Source organism: Symphalangus syndactylus, chromosome 14, assembly GCF_028878055.3.
Source record: "Symphalangus syndactylus isolate Jambi chromosome 14, NHGRI_mSymSyn1-v2.1_pri, whole genome shotgun sequence".
NCBI classification, from domain to species: Eukaryota; Metazoa; Chordata; class Mammalia; order Primates; family Hylobatidae; genus Symphalangus; species Symphalangus syndactylus.
This window is the reverse complement of record NC_072436.2, coordinates 56721096-56743407: the sequence shown is the minus strand read 5'-3', so window position 1 is coordinate 56743407 and position 22312 is coordinate 56721096. Positions and strand designations below refer to the sequence as shown.

The following is a 22312-nucleotide window of genomic DNA, read 5'->3' as shown; positions in this document are numbered from 1 at the left end:
GTGTTCAAAAAGATTTAAGAATCTGATTATATTACTGATAATTATTTGATGTGAGTAAATCTTGAATTACTAAATTGATTACAAGCACCGATACGGCACAGACTGTTTTGTATTCACCCGTTGTGTGATCAGTAAGTACCTGTGGGTTGATCTGGAGGCACCCTTCATCATGTAAGGCCCCCTGATTGTCACAGAGCTCACCATGGTCTTGTAGGCCTCTAAACCATCTGGTAACCAAGTGAGAGACAGTTAAAAACAAAAAGCCAAACAAATGGGGTTTGCTTGGAGACGAATAATCCCTGAACATAAAGTGGGTGTTAATGCAAAGGCAGTGGTAGAAAACGAAGAACTCTGCTTGTAAATGAAATGAATATTCACTCCTGCTTACCTTGCAAGTTAAGCCACCAGTATTGAGACTTCATTTGCTGTTAACAGTTACCAAAAATGTTGACACAATTTAAAAAACAAAACTAAAAAACCCACTGTTGCTTTAGCTTGTTTAAATGCATATTGTACCAAATCATGGGCGAATTATAGATGAACATTTTAAAGAATTTCTAAAATTATACTTCTATGAAGAATAGAATGTTAATGGTATACAGCAATTACTCTTAACTGCATGAAAATATCTCATTTTGTTTGGCTACACTTAAACAGGCCTGAAGTCTAGTGCACCAAGACATACTGAATTTCAAACTAAATAAATTAAAATTACCATGTACATTCTATTACATGTCAAAACAGGAAAAAACCATAGTATTATAGTTGATGTGAAATGAAGATTAGAACAGTAATACAGAGAAAACATGAAGCTACTTACATTTATTTGGAATAAGACAACAGGGTCAATGATTTTCACTGCAGATGTACTTCTCTTTGAGAAAATATATCAAAAAATCAATTTACAAGGCAGATGAATTTGGCTGTTATTTATAGTATGTAAATACTTAGTTTCAAAAGGATTTCTTTAAACCAGGCACAGTGGCTCACACCTATAACCCCAGCACTTTGGGAGGCCAAAGTGAGAGGATCACTTGAGCCTAGGAGACCAACCTGGGCAACATAGCAAGACCCCATCTCTACAAGAAAGTTTAAAAATTAGCCAAGCGTGGTAGTGCACACCTGTGGAGCTAGCTACTTGGGAGGCTAAGGTGGGAGGATTGCTTGAGCCCAGGAGTTTGTGGTTGCAGTGAGCCATGATCACACCACTGCACTCCAGCCTGCGTGTGAAGTGAGACACCGCCTCTTAAAAAAAAAGGATTTATTATTTATTTCAGGGTTCAGTGTGCTTGCTTGTCATTAAGAACTTGACAGAAATTAGAGGAATTTAAAGCTGTTAGATGCCACTGCCAATTTAAAATGACCAAGATAAAGACAGCTTATCTTTATATGTAATAGAGAGTGAAAGAGGGCATCTAATTCAATTTCTAAAAATTAAGTATTTATGGAGCATTTCAGATTTATTCATTGTATACAAGAAGGCACACCTGGAGTTTATTTCTTTAGCACTTTAGACTTACTCCTGAATATGACTGTTTAAAACAAGCATGCCATTTTCATTTTATATCCTGCAGATAGATTCTAAGGTTTCAGAGTCATCAAAAGCATGTCACATTTCTCCAAGATAAACTTAAGAGAAGTAGTCCTTTCAGTTTAATACAATTTGAAATTATCTCCATTGTGAGATGGTGAGAATAATAAAAATTGCTATCATTTATTGAGCATTCATAGTTCAAGGTACTATGCTGAATGCATTTTATATCTTGCTAACTTAATCCTCATTTTTCAGTTATTCATCAGACTATTCATTATAGAGAGCTTACTATGTGCCAGGGGCTATTTAAGGTGTCACAGATTCAACAATGAACAAAGTAGACAAAAACCACTACTCTCTGTGGATCTTACTCTCCAGTGGGGGTGGGAGGGAGATAAAGACTGTCTTCAAAATAAGTAATTATATACCGTTAGAGTGTGATGAATGACACTGAGGAAGAGAAAGCAGGAAAAGTGTTAAGAAGTGCCAGAGTTGTAGAGGAAGGGGTCACACTTTTTTTTTTTTTTTGAGATGGAATTTCGCACTTATTGCCCAGGCTGGAGTGCAATGGCACAATCTCAGCTCACTACAACCTCTGCCTTCCAGGTTCAAGCGATTCTTCTGCCTCAGTCTCCCAAGTAGCTGGGACTATAGGCATGCGCCACCACACCCGGCTAATTTTTGTATTTTTAGTAGATATGGGGTTTTGCCATGTTGGCCAGGCTGAGCTCCAACCCCTGACCTCAGCTGATCTGCCTGCCTCAGCCTCCCAAAGTGCTGGGATTACAGGTGTGAGCCACCACGCCCGGCCAGGGGTCACGCTTTTAAGAAGGTTGGCCAGAGAAGGCCTCACAGAGAAGATGACATCTAACAAGATAAGATGCCCAACAGGAGGTGAAGGAACAGCCTATGTGACTGTCTCGGGGAAGAACATTCCATTCTAGGTAGAGAGAACAGCAAGTAGAAAGGCTCTGAAGTTGAACTGTGCCTGGCTTGTTTTAGACAGGTGTGGAGGGAAGGATGGGAAGGGTTGTAGAGGGTGAATTCCTAGCGACGACAGAGGAGGGGCCAGATCATGTAAGGCCTTGTAAGCCATCTTGAGACTTTTGAGTTCTACTTTGAGAGAGATGGCAAGCCCTCACAGGGTTTTGAATAGGCAAAGAACATGATCTGACTTCTGTTTTAACATATCATCCTGGCTTCTATAGGAAAATAAAATTCTATTTCACAAGTGGTCTTGTCCCCTTTCACAGATAAGGAACTGAGGTTCAGAGAAGTTGAGTAGTTTCTCACAGTTCCCATTTACTGGTGAATTAGTGGGACTGGAATTTTAATACAGGTCAATGTAATTTGAAAGCTCACACTTTTTCCACACTACCTCCCAGTTGAAAACAAGCTTGTGACCTCAGCTGGAGTAGTTTTCTGATAGTCTACAGTGATCCCTTTTTTTTCCTTTTCTTTGGAATTCCTTGGTCTCTCTTGTGAGGCCACCATGTTGCATAACTCCAGAAGAAACCACTTATACCACAAGTCTATAACTGTGCTCTCTGAAGGTGGGCAGTATGAAGCCGAAGTGAAGTGGCCATCTATAGTGGCCTTGTTCTCCAGTGAAGTTGAAGAGCTTTGTATATGGCATTAAACTCTAGTTAGGCCTATAGCAAAACCTGTTTGGTCAGACATTTGTATCGGACTCTCTGTGATGTATTTTCCCATCTCTCCTTCCTCTGACACATATTCTACCAGCTATCTCTACCACCCCTACTGTCTGACAATACTGTAGCCACAGATTCAACAATGAACAAAACCACAGTATGACATGCTGGAATATAAGTGACAATACAGCAAGGGTTTCTGTTTTGTATGGGCAGCTTAGGCCCGCAAGTGTAAGAGAAAGCCTGAGGGAGGGAGGGTAGGATATGAGCAGGTGGGCACAGCTTCTGATTACAGGAAGCAAAACACATTTTATTTGATGAGTATCAAATTGAAAGTAATGAGAAAGGATGCTACCTAACTGTCGCCAAAACTGCTGCTTGGCTTAATTTAGGCTCAACTAGATTTTGTTGTATGCCTTAGGGTCTGAAGGCTTAGGCTCTTGAGCCCTTGTTTATGCTAAAACTTAATTTTTTTTTTTAGTTTATTTGAAAGACATTGCTTAGACTTCAATGATGCAACAAGTAAGAAAATACCCTGAGATTCAGAGCTTTAAAAGGAAGTTTTGATTCACCATTTTACTGGATGACTTTAATGGAATTATGTCTTATAAAGCTGTTTAGCGTTTCATGTTTCAGAATTCTGCATAGAATTCTCAATACCCTAGAGCATCTTGGCATTTTTTTGAGTCTTATGACTTTAGTTACAAAAGTCAAGAGAAAATCATGGCAGCATCCTTTATAAGATTAACTAAATAATACTGTGATATTATAGTATTATACTCTATAAAATATTAGTGCCAGGAATGTAGTGCAATATTGGCTAAAGGCAAAGGTAACTTGCTATCTAAATCTTCAAGATTAGTAATAATTATTACAGGACACAAGATCAATACAGTCACAAATGCTTTTAAAATACATTTTTATTTCCCTGAAATGATTGGTCAAGAAGTACTGAGATTAGATTTTGGTATCAGATCTTATTTCAAGTTCAGTATGATGTTTCAGGTGAGGAAGGGCGGGCTATGCTTGATGGAAGTTGGACCTATGTTTTTGTGGCTGCTGCTAAGCAAAAATAGAGTGTGCAGAAAGCAGTTTGGCAGTGCCACAATAGGTTAAACAGACTTACCTGTGACCGAGGAGTTTCACTCCTTGGTATATATGCCCCAAAGAATTGAAAACAGGTGTTTACACAAAAACTTGTACACAGATGTTCATAGCAGCACTATTCACAACAGCCAAAGGTGGAAACAACCCACATGTCGGTCTATGTATGAGTGGATAAACAAAATATGGCACATTCATAGAATGAACAATAGTATAATAGTACAATGAGTAAGAGTTCAGCCGTGAAAAACGATGAAGTCCTGATACATGCTGCAACATGGATGAACCTTGGAAATGTGCTGAGAGAACCCAATCACAAAAGAATATATATTACATAATTCCATTTATATAAAATATCCAGAATGTGGCAAATCTGTAGAGATAGCAGATTCTGGGTAGGGAGGAGGGTTAGGAAGGAGGGAGGAAAGAGGCATGGTTGCTCAATGGGTATGAGGTTTCTTTGGGGTGATGGAAATGATTCAGAACTAGATAGAGATGGTGGTAGTACAACATTGTGAATATACTAAATGTCACAGGTGGCAAATTTTATGCCATGTGTATTTTACCACAATAAATGGAATGCGTGACTTTGGATATTTAATTCTTTGTGAATCCTACTAAAGTTTAACAGGGCGGGGATGAGTCCTGAAAAACACACATGTGGCAAATGCGGGGCAGAGTGGAGACAGCCATCTGAGGCCTGCAAGGTGAGGCTTGTACATCCTGATTGAGATTCCTGGTGCAGGAACCTGCCTTATGTGGGCACAGCAGCCACACAGGCAGCCGCTCCAGGAGCCCCTGATGCCTTGCAGGGCTGTCGGCAGTTTCAAATATAGCACAGCTTGTTTGAAACTTTGATGTAAAGTCATGTAAAACTGGAATACTGAGCTGTTTAAAACCCAAACATACAGAAACCCAGCAGATATAAATTTTAACTGCAGTGAAGCCAGGATAATTTCAGTTTATCCAATGAAAAGGCAAATAAACGTTTATGTTCTGGTGGTGCTATAATAAGCTTAGTGAAAGGTGTATGGAAAGTTTCTAGTTATTGCTCCACATGTTCTTTTTCCTTGTTCTTGGGAACATGCCACTTTCTCTTCTTCACGCCATATCCTATTCTCAAAAGGAAATGCTTTCGAATTTTTTTTTCATTTAGAAAAAATATTTGATTATTATAAAAATTCAGAAAAAAATGGAAATACTTTTTTTTAAAAGACATCTCAGCCATTCAGGATACTATTGATGTTTTGGCATGCATCCTTCTGGTCTTATTTCTATGACCATATGTGCACCTGTATCTTGATTTTTCACTGGGATCATACTACATTTATGAACATAGCGTGGACATCTATCATACCAATAAATATCAATCAATACCATACTTTTTTTAGAGATGGGGTCTTTGTCACTCAGGCTGGAGTGCGGTGGTATGATCATAGCTCACTGCAGCCTCAAACTCCTAAACTTAAGTGATCCTCCTGCCTCAGCTTCCCAAGTAGCTGGGATTATAGGTGCATGCCACCATGCCCAGCTATTTTTTTTTTTTTTTTTTGGTAGAGATGGGTTCTCACTATGTTGCCCTGGCTGGAGTACAGTGGCATGGTCATAGCTCACTGCAGCCTCAAACTGCTGGGCTGAAGCAATCACCTCAGCCTCCCAGACATCATAACTTTTTTTTTAACTTTTAGATTTATTTTTCTATAATCTTCTTTTTTATTTTTATTTATTTTTTTGCGACAGAGTCTCACTCTGTCACCCAGGCTGGAGTGCAGTGGCATGATCTCAGCTACTGCAAACTCTGCCTCTTGGTTCAAGTGATTCTCGTGCCTCAGCCTCCCGAGGCACCTGGGATTACAGGTGTGTGCCACCATGCCCAGCTAATTTTTGTATTTTTAGTAGAGATGGGGTTTCACCATGTGCCAGGCTGATCTCGAACTCCTGACCTCAGGCGATCTGCCTGTCTTGGCCTTTCTAAGTGCCAGGATTACGAGCGTGAGCCACCACGCCTGGCCCCAAACATAATGCTTTTAATGATGGTGTAGTGTAAAAACACACATGGCATGACTGTTTCTTGACCAGCGTTGTAGTGGAGCCAGGGGCTTTCCTTGGAGTGGCTCTTTCGTGGTTACTTAGCCCTCTGTCAGAGATGGTTGGTGACTCAAGTTTTCTGAAATTATTTTCTCTTACTTTTTAAATAATGGTTAGTGATAGCCCTCAAAGCAGAGATGATGGACAATAAAGGCAATAGAGGTCCGTAACAAATCAGGTTAAACCCCACTGCCTTTAGGCACATTTCCTGACTGAGCCCCACTCCATCATTTCTCTCTGCCTTCTGTGTCCCAACAGAAGAGGGATAGAGTAGTAGGCAAGAGCATGAGCTTTAGAGCCAGACTACATGGGTTCACATTCTGGCTTTTGTGACATTAGGCAGGTTATTTAACATTTCTGTGCCTCAGTTCACATCTGTACAGTGGGGATAATAGTAGCACCACCTCCTAGGCTAGATGCCAGAAGTCCTTGCTAGCACAGGACCTGGCACGCAGTACTCAACAAATGGCAGAGGTTATTGCTATTACTCAGTTTATTTAAGTGGCCCTACCAGTTTGTGGCTTTGAAAGATCATCTATATGCTTGGACAGTGCAAATAGATAACAGACCCTGAAAAGTTCAAATGCCAGAGAGCCTTTTACAGTGTTTTCCATATAGTGAGCCGCCTGCCAATATTACTAATTGATTGTCTGACCTGACTTGCTGAAATTCAGGGATCATCTTGGTTGGATTTTGCATTCATTTCCCCTTAAAAATACAAAAGCAAAACCAAATTGAAACAAAAGAACCCAGGAAACTTGAGAAGTAGATGGAGATTAAAAGAATTTCCTTTAGATAGGTCAACAGCAATGCTTTGGGATTTCCTAGACTCTGGAAATTCTTGACTAGGAGAATCTAGAATTATTAAATGATAATGTCCAGAAATACCTGAAAGAAGTGAAAGCTTTTATTCTGAAAGACCTCTTTCTAGCAGAAGGCCAAATAAAATTTTCTATTCCCTTGTTTATTCATGATTCTTGGGAACTGAATTATTTCCAGTAAGTAAACTTTCTAGACAGTGGAAGCTTATTCCTGTAACCACCATAACATTTTGCATTTTAATCATTTTGATATAATTCTGTCTGATATATGCTGCATAGTTTATGGCTTTCATACAGAGTTACATTGAAAACAATTCAGCCAATTTGTTAAGCCTTGAGTCTTCTTCATTGGTATGTTGTTTAGTTTTTTTTTTAGCTCTACCTAATAATCTCAGTATCATTTGCCTTCTAAAGACGCAGACAGCTGTACGCTTACATAGGTCTTTTAACTTTTAATTTTTTTCTCTTATTTTTTTTCTCACTGCCGGGATGTGTCCATTTTTACTTTTTATTACAGAAATGTGCATGATTGCTTTCTCCATCCCAAAACACCTAATTTATTAACTTACAAATTTTATGTCCCAGGAAACCAGAAACCCACGCCTGTTACTACTTTGTGTAAGGAAGATTAGTAGGCATTGGATAAAGTCAAGTACTTAGTGACAGGTTTTTTGACCATTCAAAGCCTTTAAAAATTTACTTCCTGGTTGCAGGCTGTTATTTGGTAGGTGTTTGACTCTGGGCAAAATGCCATTTTATTTATAAGCTACAGTGCCTATGATTTTCCATTCTGGCATTGGTGCCTTCCTGCTGCTCCCAAATTAAGTAGAGAAATTAAGTTAAAAAAATCACCTGACCTCTGTACAGTTGTTAAAAGTTTTGCAAAATGGGATTTGGATCTTTTAAATAGAAGGAGATGTGAAATACTGTGTTCTTAGATATCAGTTTATAAATGTTTTTCCATTTTTATTACAGAGACATATTGATGTCTTTGACTGTTGGAAACCTCACAGAGCAAGAATTTGTAACCATTGCATGTCACTACCGTGCACCTGAGGGCACATGTCCAGATACGAATTTGTTAATTGCACTGGCCCATGAAAAGTTAAAGAAAAATATGTTTGAGGATTTCGACACTTTGATTTATTCCTGTGTGTATAAAGATCGACAAAAGTGAGCTTTTGTTTTATTGATTCTAATCATTTACATTTCTGTAAACCTGAGTAATGAAGGAATTTCTATTTTATCAAAAAGGGCAAAAAGAAAATTGACATGTGTCATCATACTCATACTCTACTATTTAGCACAAACACCTTAAATCATTTTTGGAGAAGTATTTGGGTACAGATATTTCCCAGTGATGGTGAGCGTGTGTGTATGTGTGTTATATGGCATCTTGCTCTGTCGCTCAGGCTAGAGTGCAGTGGCGCAACCTCGGCTCACTGCAACCTCCACCTCCCAGGTTCAAGAGATTCTCCTGCCTCAGCCTACTTGAGTAGTTGGGACTACAGGCTCGCACCGCCATGCCCAGCTAATTTTTTTTTTTTTTTTTTTTGTATTTTTAGTAGAGACAGGGTTTCACCATGTTGGCCAGGCTAGTCTTGTTGATGGAATAGGGGAGGCCCTGTATCTTTGAAAGAATAGGCTTCTCCCTTGCATGTTCTTTTCATTTGTTTCTGGAAGCTTTCAACTGAAGCATAGTAAATCAAAATGTTAGGAGGGTTAATTCTGAGATGTTGTCTTTTTAACATTATTTTAGTACTGATGGGGATTTATAAATGTAACTTTTATAATAAACAGAAAATGGAATTTTCAAGCAAACATTCTGTAGAATTTCTTTGAAATTATTTCTTTTTGAAAATAATGAAGTTCAGCATAAGCTATTTCTTATACATTGATTATGTGCGTGTTGAGCTTCATTGAGTCATTGTTATATGCAACTGGATGCAAACAACTTAATATGTTTCTTTGCATTCATCTTACAGACCTGATACAGTGGGGAGAAATATAAATTTACTGATTTCATCTGGAATTAGAAAAATCTTAGTTCTCGCTCTAGCTTCTAATCCGTATTGCTGCACACCACTGCCATCTCTCTTCCTTGTGACCTCTTGCCTTATCCCCAAACTTGAAGTCTGAACCCAAGTGGCCAACTGCATTCCCTGAATATCTGTGTAGGTCCCATAGTTTGTCTTAGAAATAAACATGTTTTTAATTAATCCATAATGCATCCTCTTTGAGTTTTTATAAAGATGATATTTTTCCTTGACTCTTTAAGCTTCCCCAAGCTTCCTAGAAGATGTGCGGCCTGAGTTTTGCATTGCCCTGTCTCTGCCTTCCACCCTGGTGGTGCCCCCTTCCCCAGAGTGAGAAGTGTGGCCCCCCTTCATTCAAGGAACGCTTCTCAGAAACGAGGCCACTTGACCAGATAGCCTGAGGTTCTTCCAGATCTAACAAGCTTTGATTCTAGATATAAACATTCTCATTGCAAAGAAAAGAACCAACTTTCTTTCCTGTTGGTTCTAATTTTGCCCGATGCCTAGAAAAGTGTTGGCTCAATGAGAACATTGGACAAGCATTTCTTTGCCCCCCAGAAGACTGGAGAAAATGACTGTTGGGCTGCTCTAGAGAAAACTGCTAGCATCTGAAAAAATTGAAGTGAAGATTGAGGCCCCAGCTGGGGCTTCCAGGTTATAAGGTTTGGATCCAAGGAAAAGAACAGAAAAACACCCTCAAGTCATATCATACTTGTGTTGGAGGCTCATAGATGCCTGTCAACTTAAGAGATGTTTTCAAATATTAGAACCATTTTTGACTAGTGGTCAAGAATGCACATCAGTTACTTAGAGCAACATTTGTGGCTGCAGCCTTAATAGGCTATACTGTCACCAACCAAGAATCTGTATCTTGAAGGAAAAGCCTTTGTAAGGATGGAATCTGGTGGCCTCTGAAATAGAAAAAGTTGATGAAATGAAATGTGACTGTTCTTCCTTATTGTGAATTCCAATACCAATTTTTATACTTCCATGTGTACATTCTCAGGAAACATCACAAATGTATTTTCTTTCCTATAGTATGTAATTGTTACTAAAGGTATACAAGGTATATAAAAGTTCATTTACTTTGTTTTAATGCAGAAAAAATGTATTACCCACCAAAGACATTAAGAGGCTGTGCAAATCCTTCAGATTACCTTTGAGTGATGATCTTCTAGAATCCTTATTGTCAAGGTAAGTTAGAGTTCCACTCTTGATAGGGATTGTCCTGCATAGTTTTATTTGGGGGACCATTCCTGGTTTTACATCTCCCTTTAATTACCCTTGATTTACCCTTATCTGTTTTCATTATATTATTGGTGACCTACCTCCATTTAAGTGTTATAGAAGGAAAAGTTTGTCTTGATTTTGAATGTTAGAGAGCCTATTACAAATTATTATTTTATATTTTTAACATGAGTACACACTTATATATCCACAGATTCCTGGGACAAAATGAAATACACAACTTTGTTGGTTAGGAGGACATTAGATGTAAAATTCAGGGCAGGTTTTTCAAAGCAGCAGTTCCTGATAGCTATGCAGTAAGAGAACCTAGGGTTATTAGCATGGGGCTCTGTCCTGATAGAGCACCAGATGTAAAACATAGAGATTATGATGCTGTAAAACGAGAGCATGGTGAACTGCTTTCTAAAACACATCAATTCTCCTGTCGAAACTGACTTTTGATTTCCCTCTCAGCCACCTAGACTCTGGCCATCTCTTATGCTTCCTATAGCATCACTCACTCTAGCTGCTCCTCTGACTTATATATCTTGATAATTCTGACATTTTTGGCTGTGTTCTAGGCATTGTCATCATTGCTTTGGATACATTATGTCATTTACTTTTTGAGAACAGCTTGGTGAGGTGGAAACTGTTATCTTTCTTATCTCATACATAAGGTTGCTGAGGTTTAGAGAGATGAGGTATTTTGCCCAAAGTCACATAGTGTAGAAGAAGAGCTGTGACTTGAATCCTGAACTTTTCAAATGCACATCCTCTGCTTCTAATCATTTTGAGTTACTGTCTACAAATAGCCAGTATATTAGGATGTCTTGACAGTTCTACCTTCTCCTTACTGCCTGCGTCTACTCTCTCCTCTCCATTTCCACTATCATCATTCTTGTTCTGACCCACATTGCTGCTTAAATACTGCAGTGCCACCACATTGGTCTTTCATCCACCAGTCTCTAAATGTTTAAATCCATCTTTACAAAAAGCAGCTAAATACCTTCTAAGAGCAAAAATGTATGTCATCATATTGCACTTTTACTCACAAACCTTCTGTGGTGTCTCTTTGCTCTCTAAGGAAGGACCAGCTCTTTAACTTTGAATTAAGCTCCTTCTCCATAGTTGGGCTTAGGGTTGACAGCTGAAGCATTGTTCTCAAATAGGGTCTGAAGTGGGGAGTCCTTGTATGAGACAAAAGGAGAAACCAAAGGAACAGATAAAGCCAAATTCTATGTCAGGGAACTAGGGTCCAAGGTATCAGGAGGGAAACCCAGAAGAGGGCAAATCTAGTTGGATGTGTGTGTGCATTGAATCAACCTGGAATAATTTTCTAGATTATCAGCTCTATTTGTTTTGTTTTGATTTTGTTTTTGTTTAACTCTGTTTGCTTTTATTTGCTAGCAGCCGTGTAAGGGATCCTGCCGTAAAGGAACTGAGATGAAGTAGGCAGGCCTTGGACTCAGAGTTCTTCACAGTTATCATCCCCCACCACCAAAACTCCCCTTCCTGTTCCCAGTAGTCCAGTCACATGGGCCGTTTAGCATATTACACATGTACCTCCCACCTTCCCCCTCCCCCCCCTTTTTTTGGCCTTTTCTCTTGCTATTTCTTCAGTAGGCAATAGCTCCCAATGGTTTTCACTTGCTGAAAGCTTCCTCTTCCTTGAAGACCCATTTCAAGTGGCACCATATCCATGAAACTCTGTTGCATTCATTTGGCTGATAATCAGAGTGATTATCTCCTCCTAAGAATTCTCACATCAGTATTTATGTGTCTCTTTATCCCTTACCTTGGAATGAAGAGTTGTGACTTGAACTTTGATTCATTCAGATGCAGACACTGCTTCTGTTTGATTTACCACCTATAAATAACCAATGAGTTGTCACAACCTGACAATTTTACCCCCCTCCTCCACTCCCATCTCTTAAATTCTTTGAGTCCACTTATTAGCTGTGTGATCTCGTGCAAGGGTTTTGACCTGCTTGAACCTCAGATTCCTTATCTCTCGAATGAGGTAAGAGTACCTATTTCCTAGTGGTTTGGAGGATTAATTGAGAGAACATACATAAAGTACCCAGCACAATACCTGGTGCAAAGAATTGATTGAGGACTAGGAGATAAATTTAAGTCAGGGACCATAGACCACACACTTGGACTTAGAAATGAACTGGAAGAAACCTGTGTCTTTCTATGTAGAGGAAGCCATGTTTTTCAACAATTGGATCTGAATGCCTTTCACCCATTAAGCTGTCTTCTAGTCAGGAAGTTGTGGATATTTATTAGATTATCTTTTGATGGTCTTGAGGATGAGTTGTCTTGGAGAGTCCAGTAATGTGAGAGCCTGGCCTCTGGAGGAACTACATGTTTCTTATCCAGTGCTAAGGCCACCAAGTCATCATTCTCTCATTCTCTCAGCAGACTGTTTTGTCTTTGCCTTTATGATTTGACCTTAAATGCAAAAAGATTGTTTCAGAACTTGCTTCGAAGTCGTCTCAGTCTCTGAACACATCTGTCTTCAAGCCCAGCTTAGCTTTGAGGAGGTCATCCCACTCAGCTGCTAAGCAGACCATGTTCAGTCTAACTCTGCCTCTAATTGTGCAGTGACCCTTCACCACACTCAGGGGAAACTTCAGACTAATCAGATTAGAAAATGTCTCATTCCCATTCCCCTCTCCCTCCAGTATGCCCTGCCATGATTTGGGTCACATGCTTAGTGTTTTGCATCATCTCTATAATTCCTTACAAAGACTGCCCAAATTCCTAATGGGCCCATCAGCCTGCAGCTTACATTTATATTCTGCATTCTTATGGTTCCCTACAGACCGCTGACGAGAGTCTCTTTCTGCACAGCCCTCCTTATGGCACGCTAAGCCAGAGCCCCCTCTGACGTCTACAGTCTCCCGTGGGAGGCAGGCATGGAGCTTGTTGATTTTGTTCCATGCATGCTCTTGCCCAAGAATAGTTTTACCTGCCTTGGGATGGAGCTGGGCAGCTGTTGAGCAGCTGTGTAACCCTGCTGTGTGGTGAATTCAGATCAGGAGATGAAAAACAATATGGCTAAAGGGATGGATGCTTTCTTTCACCCAGTAATTGTTACCCATGTATTTCTCCTAACCCTACATTTTGGTACCAGGACTTTCCTTCTACTCCATTCCCATTTTTCTTATAATTCAGCTTGGTCTTTTCCTTATTATGTTAGCATAACTCAAACTGGAATCAGGACTTCAAAACTTTTTATATCTGGTTACCTCAGCCCCTGTCAGTTTGTGCTGTGGGAGCTGGTATAAGGTCACCTTACTTACCAAGCAAATTCATTTCATTAATGTACAGAGCATCAAGACTTAACTGTTCTATATAGTGGTAGCAATTATCCATTAATAATAGGAGTGACACTTTGTATTGATGTAGTGCTAAGGGCCTTAGAATATTTTGTAAATTTTTGAGCATATGAAAAGGTGCATTTTAATTGACGGTAGGCATTATTCCTCATTTCGTAAGTATAAACTCTGAGAGTTTCTTACCAAAAGACTGTGCTCCAGGCCAAGATGAGCGTCTAATGGAAGTAGGACTACAACTGCCTAAGATACTCTAAACCTTTGCCTCTATCTGAGCTCCTGAGGGTAGGGACTAGGTCTCGTTCATTTTTGCAGCCTCAAAGACTTGTCCTGTGCTAATGCACTGGACATGGGGGAGAAAAACATGGGCTTGGTGTCCACCAGAGCTGCTCCTGCCTCTGCAGGTCAACTCTACTGTTTCCTGACCATGCGATTCTTGGGCATTTACTCAACCCCTCTGAGTCTTCATTTGGATATTAATATTCCTCTGTAATAATAAGCAAAAAATTCTGATTGTTAGACCATAAGAGGTAGAGGGAATTCTGAGCCATTCCATTCTGTATTCTTCGTGGGACTGGGAAGGAAAGAGGCAGCCTCCTCCCCTAATTGTGGCCTTCTGGATCTAGACTTGGAATAACTAGAGATTCAAGTATAACTCTTTCCCTAGCAGCTCTGTCCTGAGCTAGACTTTTATAGTTGGCTTTGGGTTCCATGGAATGCCTTAGAACTGGCCTCCCAAAAGAGCTGGTACCTCATCCAGAAGTATCAGTTAAAATGGAAAAAGTTAACAGGGCTTTAAAATCATCTAATTATAGTCTACCCAGCCTTGCCCCCTGCCCCGCTCCCAGAGGCAGGGTTGGGGCTCCTGTGATTTCACCCAACAATACCTGGCAGTGAGGCTGAAAAGCAAGGGCTGAGCCATGTGGTAGCTATTGTGGCAGAGTGTTTAGTGTACTGATGAAGTTTTCACAGAGAAGCCCCTTCTCTCTGTCTTTCTGTCTCCCTTTTTCCTCCTTTGTGTGCTCTCTCATCTCACTCTGTCTCTTTGTCAGACCCATCCACCCACCCAGATTTCTACCTTTTCAAATATGACGGGATTTCTAGTTGAAAAGATTTTTCTTTTAAATCCCAAACCATATGGACAGAGTATCGACTCTATCTACAGTCCTTACCTGGCAGCTGTGACCCACCTCTGTGGTGGAGTCAGAATTGGAATTTAGAGGCATGACTATTTAGAGATAACCAGAGTTACTTGTTGGCAACTTGACGCGGGGGCCCAGAGCTCCATCTCTTCTCAAGTGTCTGGCCTTGACGACTTTTACCAGGTGTTTCAAGATGCAACCCTGGGTTTGTTGGGTAATGGACTGAAACCAAATACAACTGAGTCAAAAAATGGATCTTCACCGTCTTCTCTCCCTTCCAGACCATTCCCCTAAATGATGAGGTGACCTTTGCAATAGAGGAGAAGAAGGCTCCTCTTCAGCAAAATACAGCTGCCACTGAGGCTTTTACCTCTACCAAGGGTGGAAATAGAGCAGCTCAGGATTATTCCCCGTAGCAAGGAGATGGATGCCTTCTTGGTTTCTGTGATTTTCAAGCCATTTATCATTTTGGGGAGGGGGGGTATGAACATCAGTCAAATGTCACATCAGACCCAGTTCTAAGAACTCCCACCTAGCAAGACATCAGGAAGCATGTTCTGTTTGAGGGGTCGTATTATCTAGAAAGGAACCAGAGGAATTGCCTTCCCCCCGCCCCTTTTTCCACAAACATGTCTCTGAGTTTGTGTACTGGAGAAAATGGTGGATTCACAAGTATCAAAGGGAAAGAAGAATTTATGGAGGTTTTAGGAAAACACTTTCGCACTGTGAGCTAGGACTTGAAAGTAAGAAGGCTGACTTTTTAACAAGTGTAGGAACACTTAAAAGCCAGAATTAGTGCTGCCCTTTAGGGCAGTCACCCTGGAAGGCTGCACACTGATTCCAACAATGTGGCCATAGAAAGTTCTTCTTTGGAAGTGCTTTCAAAGCCTTTTGAAAAGAATTTCCTCCAGAGTGGCAAATCTTTGTCCTTTGACCATGGATCAGAGTTTGAACAAGAGCCAATGTCGTTTGGAGAGGAGTGAAGCAGGGGACTCAGGTGGAGAATTGGAACCACTTTTTTTTTTTATGGAAAGCACAGCATGGCCATGAAATAAGGAGATATATCTTCTATACGATTCGTAGGCTTTTCCAGATTATTTTGAAAGGATGGCTAGGATTTGGTAAATGATGCTTCTAGCCATGAGACAGAGGTAGGCCTCCGTGATGGGGGACTTAGAGAGATAACCTTCAGGGGTAACTGTAGTCACTGACTGATTTGTTCTCCTGTAATATTCAGACCTTTCTCTGTCTCTGAACTGCTTCCCCTGCCTCCTCCTCCTCCTCTGACCTATACTATTGTTAGGACTGGAGATCTTCCTTATGTCTTTATTCTCTCCTTACAACCTCATCTAACAAGCATGGTGTATATTAGAGTGCATGTTGTATATTAGAGTGCATGTTATAACAACAAATGATGGCATGAAAAGTCACCCTACGTCAGTGGCCCAGGAGGCTACGGGCAGGATTTTGGAGCAGGGAGGAAAACTGAGAGACTCATTCCTCCTGAATATACTCCCGACTAGGAGCAGTTCTTTCTTTCCACATCTGACTTTTACATGTTTACTACCTGGAAAATCATGTCTCAGAGTCTCTCATCTGCTTTTTACACTCCTTAAAATTTTCTTCATATCACACTGACATATGTTGATAGTCAAAAATTAGCAAATCATTCTAAAAAGCTTATTTCAACAACAGCAGTCTCTGGCCATTCTTCTCCACCCCCCAGACCCATTCACAACAAGAAGCCACTTTCAGCACTTCTAGCTGCTTCTGCTACTTAAAATAGCATGCACATATTGAGTGCACTGCATATGATATCATAATTGATCATTTGCGGATACTGTCTGCTAACTTCCTGTTATAGTGACTGAAAATTTAGCTTAATATTGATTTCCATTGCTATTTATTCTTTTGGAATGCTCTTAGGATCTTCCCTTTATTCCTAGTATTCTGGGAGTTCATGATGAGAGAGAGAGAGAGTGTGTGTGTGTGTGTGTGTTTGTGTGTGTGCGTGTGTAGCTATATATGGATTCATTCTGCTTAACACCCTATAGGCTCTTCTAGTTTGGAGTCACTGTCCTTTGGTTCTGAGAAATTTTCTATTATTTAATAATTTCTTCTCTATTATGAGAACTCCTGTTGCTAAGATTTTAAGGCCAGATGTGGTGGTTCACACCTGTAATCCCAGTACTTTGGGAGGCCAAGGCAAGAGGAGACTTGAGCTCAGGAGTTCTCGGCCATCCTGGCAACATAGTGAAACCCGAAACCCTGTCTCTACAAAAAAATAAAAATAAAAAAATTAGCCAGGCATGGTGGTGCGCGCCTGTAGTCACAGTTACCCAGTAGGCTGAAGCTGGAGGATCACTTGAGCCTGGGAGATCGAGGCTACAGTAAGCTATAATCGCGCCACTGCACTCCAGCCTGGGCAACAGAGCAAGACCCTGTATGAAAAATAAATAAATAATAAATACAAAGATTTTAGATCTCTCGAATTTGGATATTTTCTCTCCCAGATTTTGTTTTTCATTAGGATGCATTTACTAAGGGATTTCCTTAAGTTTTTATTCCACCCTTCTACAGCATCTTTTACTATCATATTAATATTTTTAATTCCAAGAGCACATTTTTCATCCAGATATTCCTTTCTTGTAGTCTTCTGTTCTTTTTTCAGGAATGTAATACATCCTCGTATCTCACATCTTTCCCTCTATTCCCTGAATTGCCTTTGGTTCCTTATTATTATTTTTTTCTGTTGCCATTTTGGCTTCTGTCTTTAATGTTAGATGCTTTGGTTGGGGGAAGGGGTTTGTTGATTAATGGATTTCACTACCCAGTCAACTCCTGAGCCTTCATTTTATTAGAGAATCCCCAGCTGGAATCTGGAGATTTCTCTGGAACCATTCAGAGTATGGAGAGAAGAATCCTATCTTCTCCTGCAAAGATAAGAGGGAGGGTGTGATGGGGGAAAGGGAGAGTTTAAGCATGGCCACTGGTATTCTGGGAATAGAAAAGGGGAAGGAAGGCACCTGACCGCCCCTGGTCTTCTGCACTCCATTTTGCCTCCTCTTCTCAAACTGGAGCTTCTTTCATTGAATTTATCTGGGGAACAAACCTCTGCTCTCTACAGGGAGGAGCACAGTATGGAGGAAGATACGTGGCAGTTCAGTTGCTCTTGCTTCCTTCAGGCTGTCTTTTTTTTTTTTCTTTTGAGATGGAGTCTCGCTCTGTCACGCAGGCTGGAGTGCAGTGGCGCAATCTCAGCTCACTGCAAGCTCCACCTCCCGGATTCACGCCATTCTCCTGCCTCAGCCTCCCGAGTAGCTGGGATTACAGGTGCCCACCACCACGCCTGGCTAATTTTTTGTATTTTTAGTAGAGACGGGGTTTTTCACTGTGTTAGCCAGGATGGTCGCAATCTCCTGACCTCGTGATCTGCCTGCCTTGGCCTCCCAAAGTGCTGGGATTACAGGCATGAGCCACCGCGCCCAGCCCCCGCTGTCTTCAGGCTTTCAAACAGTGTGTTTTCAGTGCCACACCATATTCCTGCCTTTATTGGCCCCCAGAGTCTGCAGTCACTCAGTCTCCCAGGAATTTTGTGGGCCAAATCGACTGGACTCTGAGTGCCCTCTCCCTACTGACAGGGACATTTAGGGTTCAGCTTCTCTTCCTCAGCTCTGCCAAGTTAGTTACCAATCCTCTGTTTACTTTTCATCTTGAAAAGAGTGGCATCTCTTCTCTACTGTGGTCTTTTTTCCAGTTCTCTTTGTCATTGTGGATTATAACCTATTTTTATTGGTTTTTGGTCATTTTGGTAGGATTTGGGGGAAAAGGGAGAGAAGTACTTGTGATTGATTCATCGTGATTTACCGCAACTCTATCTACTTCCCAAGAGCAGAGAATTCTTCCAAGAAACATGAGCTAGTTTTATTCCTTTTAATTGAAATATCCTTTGTTCTTTTCTCCCTTGTGCCTCTTGGGGGGATTCCCACACACACTGAGATCCTCTAAGACAGAACTGAAAAGAAAAACTTGGGAGTATTTTACCACATTACCACAACTCTTCCTTTAGGCCTGGCTCTGGGATTTTGGAAAGATGAACTCGTTCAAGCATTTTTTCTCAAAAAACTTTTAGACATTATTTCTGAGCTATGTATACTTTTATTCAGTGGGCCTTCCTGAATATGATTTGATTCCTAAATACTCTTCTTAAATGTCCCCCTAAATGGATAAATGGTTCAATGTTTTGAGTCTGACATAATGAACTGGGCAGGAAAGAAGACTGTGTGTTATGAGGTAACAGGTAAATATCAGAGTTACTGGTAACAAAGTCTAATGATAGGACTTCCTGTGGTGACTTCCAGAAATTTTCCAGTGTGTTCTGGTGCCATCATCTAGGGCAAATGCAAATTCAGGCATAGGGACTCAGATAAGAGGAACTTCAGGAGGACTTTCTAAGGAAGAAACATTTGAAATGGGACTTTCCAGACAAAGGGACCAGAAATGCAAATGCCTTGCATTCCTGCCAGCAGTCTTGGCATGGTCAGGCAACCAGAAGAAGGCTAGTATACCGGAAACATTGTAGACAGAGTTTTCAAGTGAGGAGATGTAATCAGAGAGGCCATCAGCAGCGAAATTAAGTTGGGTCTTATAAACCCTGATAAGGAGTTTACCTTGTGTTCTAAGTGGATTGGGAAGCCACTGGAAGATTGCAAGCAAGAAAGTGATTGATCTGATCTGTGTTTTAGAAAGAGCACTGTGGTGGAGAATGGTCTGTAGCAAGGTAAGAGTAGAAGTAGCAATACCAAGACAGGAAGTTATTGCTATAATCCAGATGAGAGACAATAGTGGCCTGGAATTAGGGAGTGGTAAAAGAGATGGACAGAAATAGATAGACTTGTTATATGCTACAGCGGTAGTACCCACAGGACTGCTTAGTGGATTGTATATGAGGAGTGAAGTCTGATGTGACCCTAGATTTATTTGGTAGTCTTTGTCTGGTTCCCAGATTACCAGGATACTATACTTCTGAAACCTCTAGGATTGAGTTAAGTGCTTCTTATAATTGATGTAATGGGAATTTACTGACAAATTCTGTACTTTAAGAACAGATACAGAAACTTATTTTATTGATGATCTCCTCAAGTCTCCCAATTTTATGGCTTTAAATACCTTCTATATGGCTAATGACTCCCATATTTGTATCTTCAAATGGACTACTTCCTTGAGCTTCAGACTCATAGCCCCACTTGCTCACTTTCCATCCAAATGTGGCATATCCAAAACTGAACTCAAGATCTTTCCAACCTGCAGCCCCTGCAGTCTTTCTCATCTCAGGGCAGCTTCATTGCTCCAATTATTCAAGCAAAGGCGTTGGAGTCATCCTGAATACGCTCTCTTTTTCCCTCTCTCTCTTACATAATATATATAGTCTTTTAGGAATCCTACATTCAAAATATATTCAGAATTGGCCACTCCTCACTGCCTTCCAGTGCCACCACCCTCATCTAAACTGCCGTTATCTCTCATCTGGATCCCTGCAAGGGACTTCTAACTGTCCTTGCCACTTCTGCCTTGCCCTCTGTGTTCTACTCTGAATATATCAGTCAGAGTGATCTTTTAAAAATATCATAAGTCCCTTCTTAGTCTGTTCAGATTGCTATAACAATACCGTAAACTAGGTGGCTTATAAACAACAGAAATTCATTGCTCAGAGCTCTCATAGCTGGGATGTCCAAGACCAAGATTACAACAGATTTGGGTCTGATGAGGGCCCACTTCCTGGCTCACAGATGATGCCTTCTCTCTGAATCCTTACAGGATTACATGGCAGAAGGGGCAAGAGTGTTCTCTGGGGCCTCTTTAATTAATATAAGGGCACTAATCTCATCATGAGGGCAGAGCCCTCACTATCTAATCACCTTTCCTAAAGCCCCAACTCCTAATATCATCACATTGATGAGGTTTCAGTATATGAATTTTGAGGGGACACAAACATTCAGAACATTGAAGGTCTCATAACCTTTCTGTATAATATGCTCTAGTGGCTCTTAGTTTTCCTCAGCATAAAAACCAAAGGTCCTACATGATCTCATTCTTTGACCTTAGCTCCTACTGGGGATATTAGGAAATACTTTCTTTCAAGGCTCTGTGCTAAAAAAAAAAGTTTATTATGAGACATCTTTAATTGAGTTTTCATTCTTCCCCCAAAACATACACAAATAAAAGGAATAATGGTCCTACATTTTGGCTATAAATCTTTCCATAAACAGAGTATGTCCTTTAAAGGAGTTGAAATGACTAGTGAGCCATAATTTAAAGGGTAAACAGTGGGCAGGGGGTAGCATATTGGAATTGTATCTTAGAATCCTTGGCCAAAGAAAGTGTACACAAAAGAATTACAGAATTCCCCTTTTCCCTCTTCTGGTCACTTTGTTGATTCCATTTTGTTTAGATTCATGAGGCTATGTGACTTCAGCTTGTAACATTTAATTTATTGCTGCTAATTTTTATTAGTTTATAAATATAAGCTATTAATTTTTTAGTACTTTGAAAAGAAAAGAGAAAAATCTTTGGACTGATTAGAAGTATATTTTAAGGGCAGGAGCCTGGAATAGGGTGCCTGGAACAATGTCTAGTGACCACTTGGTATTTTCCTTCAAAAACTGGTGTTACATGATGATTAGCCTTAAAAACTGGCAGAATGTGATCATATTTAGGATAGGTGGCATTGAGGCATTATATTAAGAAGTATTTTGTGTTTAGGTCATTGTAGCAATTGTGTTGAAATTACTGAATCTTCATGGCCAAATCTCTATTATGGTTAAGGAAGAATTTTAGCTAATATCCATAATTAGGAAATAGTGGTCAAAGAGATTCATTATTTTTGACCTATATTTTTATGGTACAGACTAATCATTTATTAATTTTTGTTCAAAATGAAAATGGGCTGAAGTTTTTCTTATCATAAACTTAAAACAATTCAGATGATACGCAAAAGCCTAAAGAAAAATAAAAAATCAAAATCTCTCTTCCCAGAGATACCTATTCTTAATATGTAAGTCTATTGCTACCATACTTTTTCTGTTTTTTAATATAAATATAAACCTAAAGTGGGATCATAACTCTACATATTGTTTTACAGCCTCCTTTCTACTTAACAGTGTATCAAGAACATATTTATATGATAGCAAATTTCGATCTAAATAACCCCTTTTAATGGCTACATAATAAATGATAAAGATGTCTTTTATTTTTTCAAGAAATATACTGGTAGACAAATGAATCTAGTTTGCCTTAAAGATTTAAAAGGTATGCAATTTAAGAAATACAAGGACATTCTATTTTGCTGACATGTAATATCAACCATT

The 22312-nt window shown here is 40.0% G+C and overlaps 1 protein-coding gene across 1 annotated transcript in view; it reads left to right on the top strand.

Annotated features, from left to right (window-relative positions):
- Positions 1 to 22312, top strand: part of LOC129462644 (EF-hand domain-containing family member C2-like) — a 154248-nt gene that overhangs the window by 114690 nt on the left and 17246 nt on the right. Inside the window, exons 16-17 of the mRNA XM_055242783.2 lie at positions 8175 to 8372; positions 10337 to 10429. Of these exons, the coding sequence (XP_055098758.1) occupies positions 8175 to 8372; positions 10337 to 10429 (291 nt within the window). The remainder of the gene's footprint in view (positions 1 to 8174; positions 8373 to 10336; positions 10430 to 22312) is intronic.